Source organism: Athene cunicularia, assembly GCF_003259725.1.
Source record: "Athene cunicularia isolate RWA chromosome 11 unlocalized genomic scaffold, athCun1 chr11_part2, whole genome shotgun sequence".
In the NCBI taxonomy this organism is placed as follows: Eukaryota; Metazoa; Chordata; class Aves; order Strigiformes; family Strigidae; genus Athene; species Athene cunicularia.
In genome coordinates this window covers 2,470,955-2,475,810 of record NW_020799114.1, presented here as the reverse complement: position 1 = coordinate 2,475,810, position 4,856 = coordinate 2,470,955, and the positions used below count along the sequence as shown (strand labels likewise).

Sequence of the window (4,856 nt, the reverse complement as noted above, 5' to 3'; positions counted from 1 at the left end):
TCCTTGTTGAAACACCCTCCCCCAGTTCAGCTGGGAGTGCACTGAAATGTGATTTAGAGGTTGTAACCATCCTCCAAAGTCCCCCCGCCCTTGGGTGCGCTGATGTTGAGAGCTCCAGGCCTCTCCATCACCCCGGGGTGCATCGCTCCTTCTCCCCTGTTCTCCCCCCGGCTCGTCCATCGATGGCAGGAGAAACCCAGATGAGCGCCTTCCAGCAGACGTGCGACTTTTTAATCAGCGCAAATAAGACGAGAGGGGCGCTGAGCTTTTGCAGACAACAGCTTTTCTCCAGTGGGCTCATTACGGGATGGAGGACACCACGGGAGGTAACGAAGGAGCGATGCAAGAGGATCTGTTTAATTCCTCCCACCCCTGAGCATCCCCAGCCTCCTCCTCCAGCTGTGATGAATCCATGGGGAAGGATCCAGCCTTATTTTGACTGTGGTTTCCAGGACGGTGTCTCTGTCTGGTAAAGATTTATGGCAGGAGGAGGAGAGTGATTAGATTGGGCCCCATCTATGTGTCGTGGAGAAAGACCTGCTTTACAAGGAAATAAACTCAAAGCAATTAACCGGGGAATTAAGATTTAGCGCAGGCTACGAGCAGCAGGCATGTATAAAGGAGACAGCTGTTAAATTTAGTATGTGACAAAGTCATGCGAACACTAACTGGATTACTTGCATTTATTTGGGAATACTTATGTATTTTATTATGCGACATATAGATCACCATAATTCTGCTTTTCGCTCCGACGGCACCTCTCCTCCGAGCGTCTTAGAGAGCATTACAAACAGTTAAGCCTTGCCTGCGCCTCTGCGCAGCGCTCGACGCTGTATCTGCTGTGTGGGTATCAAATATATTTTAGATTGGAGATGGCTTAATTAATGTGATTGATTTTTAACTCTTTCTGGCCCGAAGCCCCTAGTTGCAGCTTTTTCTGGTGTGATTGTGGAGTCCATGGGGATGAACTAGCCTGGAAGTCGCCGGAGTGAGTTTTGCAGGGATGGAAATCAATCCATCCATCCATCCATCCATCCATCCATCCCCCAGGGATGGTGATTTTGACCCATTTTGATCAAAATAAAAGGGAGAGGATGAATGCTGGGGAGGAGAGCGTGGCTTGGGTGGTGGCTCCACGTATGCTCTTGCAGTGTCACCCCCCGCTCTGCAGCCACCTTTGTGTGTCCCCAGGAGCCTTGGAAGTGGCACAAGCTGCTTTTCAGCACTTCCAGCCTCCTTCCCTGGCAAGGAGTGACAGATAACTGCCTCCAGTTGCATCTCCGGGGAAGAGTTTAAGGAGGCAGTGTGTAATCCTGCCTGCTGAGTTTGGTCCAGACACTCTCAGACGTTATTAATCCTTTGTATCAGGCCATCAGGGACCGGCAGCCCGCTCTATAAAGGCGCTGCAGAATGGGAGGGACAGTCCCTTCCCGGAACAGTTTTCAGTCTGAGGGGATGGCAGAGGGACAGACGTGTGGATGGAGGATCTTCGGGAGCCGACATCCAGACCACTGAGAAGCTCCTGTGGACCACGCCAGCTGTTTTAACAACCTCAGAGAGGCAGCATCTCTAATTTTAAGTCTCCTGTGGCACCGCCCTTGGCACCGAGGTGGTTTATTCGGCAGGTCTGACACCTCAGCCTTTCCCACCGACCACGCTGGTGCCAAAAACGGGAGCAGTTTGCGCCTCCTCTCCCAGCAGTTTGCTGCAGCTCCTGCTTGAAGCATCCTCTGCTCCTCCTAAAAGGGCTGAACTGGGATGCCTGCCAGGGGATGGGGCTGTAACACGCTTGCCCACCCCTCCAACCCTGCCTGAGTGTTGAGCAGAGTGAGTGCTGGACCCGGGGTGGGTAAAAAAACCCATTTAAACCCTATTTTCGGTTGCGTCATTCATGGAGGACTTGTGGGACCTGCGACAGCATCACCACAGCCCTTCCACCCCTGTTGATAGCTCCGAAAGAACAGGTTGTATCCGCTCCCTCAGTCACACCGAAGCAGCCAATTTATATAAATAAAGCACTTATTAGGGCAACGACAACTTGTCAACACGTGAAAACAAGCGACAGGTCGGCTCCAGGAGCAGCGACCAGGCGTCTCGCCCGGGCTCAAAGAGGTGACAGCACACAGACGCACGCACACCCGGTTTTATATCCCCGGCTTGTGCTGCACGAAGCAACGCCAGGCACATTACTAGCCCTATTTTCCATTTATAGGAGCCTGTCAGAAATGGCACTCCTCTCCGAGCAGATGTCGAAAAATTAGAGGGAATTCAGAGAGCGGCAGGAAAAAAAAAAAAATGATTAAAGGAGATGGAGGGCCTGATTTTGGAGGGAAAAGAAATCAGCTGAGCTATTTATAATGCTGCCTGCACCAGGGTGGGTAGGAACAGGCAGTTTTTTACAGTGCCTCGATAGCTCAGCTAAGGGGAAGGGGCCAACCAGCCTCTGAAGGCTACTCGGGGGAGCGCTGCAGAGGGGCTGCGTGAGAGGGTGTAAATCCCGAGCGATGGGATGAAATGGCATCAAACACGAGTGTCTGGGGAATGGCTGGTAACGGGTGAGTGCAGGGGACAGTCGCTCATCCAGAGTGAAAAAAACAACAACAAAAAAAATGCCCTGGTAAAGCCGTGTTAAGGGGTGGGAGAGATGGCAAGCCCCCGCTCCTACCTCTGCTCTCGGTGACAAACCGCACTTGTATTTACATCCAGTGTTTTACGCAAAACGTGGTGGCGGGGGTGGAAATCCTCACTTTTTCATCCAAAAGCAAATGGTTTTGGTTAAAAAAAAAAACAAAAAACAAAACCAACCAACCACTGCCTTGAAACTCAGGCCTTCAGCTCCAGAGGCTCGCGGGAGATGCTGCGGCCGTTTGCCGGGCTGGGGTCCCCCACTGAGAGATGGAGGGGACCAGCCTGCTTCGGGGTGATGCATCCCCCAGGGGAGCAAAGCATCCTGCCCCTATTTCCAGATTTCCTGATTTGCCGACTAAGAAGCAGCTCGTGAAGGTGTTGGGGGTGTAACATCGCCCATTCCTCAGCGAGCCCCACGTCCCATTGGCGACTCCTCCATCGCAGCCTAAGGGGGTCAGAGCGAAGGGGTTTCGTGGGGGCAGTTTGGGTTTTTCTGTGCTGAGGGAAGCTGCCTAACGCGGGTTTTGTCTCTCTGGTTGCCTTGCAGGACCTCTCACTCCAGGGCCAAGGCGGAGGCGGCTGTGACGGCGGCGCAGAAAGCTCAGGAGGAAGCGCGGATCGCCAGGATCACTGCCAAAGAGTTTTCGCCTTCCTTCCAGCACAGGGAAAATGGTCAGTGCGTGCCACCGTGCCGGCCGGCTCCGCGGCCGTGGCTTTCACCCTGTGTGGCTCTCTGCCCAGCTCAGCCCTGTAGAGACCCCAAACCCCCCAAAAATGAGCCCCGTGTGGAGGTTCGGTCTGTGCTTGCCGCTCCCGGTCCTCACCGGGACGCTTGGGCTGGGAAACGGGCCCGTAACACCAGTTTTCGGGGGTTTTAGCACAAGGCTTTCAATATTCAACACTTCCACCCTGTGCAGTCCTGTCATTACAGGGATCTCCTCTTTTCACACCAAAACACCCCCATTTTTATAAGTCGTAGTCCTTGATGGTTGCACATAAAAAACCCAAGCGCTCTGAAAGCAAAATGGAAACATAAATGATCCCTGAGGCGGTCACTGATTTTACACCCTTGGCTTTGACGGTTCCTGATTTCTTTTAAACACTTGGGCTTGCAGAGCCGGGGGCTGCATGGGTTTGTACCCAAACCCTCCTTTGGGCGTGCAAACCAGCGTGCAAAGGCACCGGGGAAACGCGCATTTGAGGTTTTCCTGGTGGTTCTTCCTTCCCTCCATCATCTTCGACGTTTCTGACTGGTTGGTCCAAATTTTTGCTTGTTGACAAGAGGCCGAGGCTCAGCAAAGGCTCGGGGAGGAGGAAGCTGGAGCGGAGCCGTGGTCGGTCAGGGGTCTGCAGCCAGCGGGTGCACAGGGAGGATTCACCCCACGAAGGCTGCGCCTCTCCGGGGCTGCTGCGAGTGGGCGTGGAGAGCTCCAAGTCCCCACAGCAATAATTAACATAGTAATTAATATATGTGAATGGTTTTATTCAGAAGTTTTCCTTCACCGAACCCTCATTAGGAGGCATCTATCATTATTTTCTCCCCCTTCCAGCTCTCTGACTGAAGATTACTCATTCGGTTTAATTGCTCCAGGGGCTGGTGCCGGTGACTCACGTCGGTGCCAGTCCCCGAGGCCGGGGAAAAGGGATTTTTTGTGTCTTTTGGACCAGGCAGCCCATGCACGAGTCCTCACTTAACTGCAGCAGGGAGGCCGTGGGGGCGGCCGAGGGCACCCCACGGCTCGGCGGGGATGAGGAGCGATGAGCCAGACGGGTTCTGAGGTCTGGCTCCAGCCCTGAGCCTGCCGGGGCTGGGACCGTGCGCGTAGCAAAGCCCCATCCCGAGACACGGCCACGTGTGGACGGGCACTTTGGGGGGCGCAGCGCGCAGAGCCCCTCGCAGCCGAGCTCTCTGCTCGCTGGAAGAAGGCGCAGCCCTGTTCAAACACCCCTCGGCTTTTCTCCTGCAGAGGCCCAATTTGTCTATCAGAGATCTGAGCTTTTTTGCAGGGCTGCGTGGTCCCAGGGGCTTCTTCAGCCCTGAGATATTCCTCATCTCCATTTCCTCTTGCCAAAAGACTTTGCTGTTTTAAATCACCTCTTGAAAAGATATTTTTAGGTAATGCATTTTTTACTAGCTTCTAGACAGGGACATAGTGCTTGACTTGTGTTGGGGCTTGTGTTTCTGGTGCTCACGTCTGGGTGGGTTGTGTGTGAGTGAAGTGGGGGGG

At 53.8% G+C, this 4,856-nt stretch overlaps 1 protein-coding gene across 1 annotated transcript in view; it reads left to right on the top strand.

The window, feature by feature from the left end:
• JPH3 (junctophilin 3) overlaps positions 1-4,856 on the top strand; it is a 36,262-nt gene that overhangs the window by 15,024 nt on the left and 16,382 nt on the right. The window contains exon 2 of the mRNA XM_026857041.1: positions 3,176-3,300. Coding sequence (XP_026712842.1) covers positions 3,176-3,300 — 125 coding nt within the window. The remainder of the gene's footprint in view (positions 1-3,175; positions 3,301-4,856) is intronic.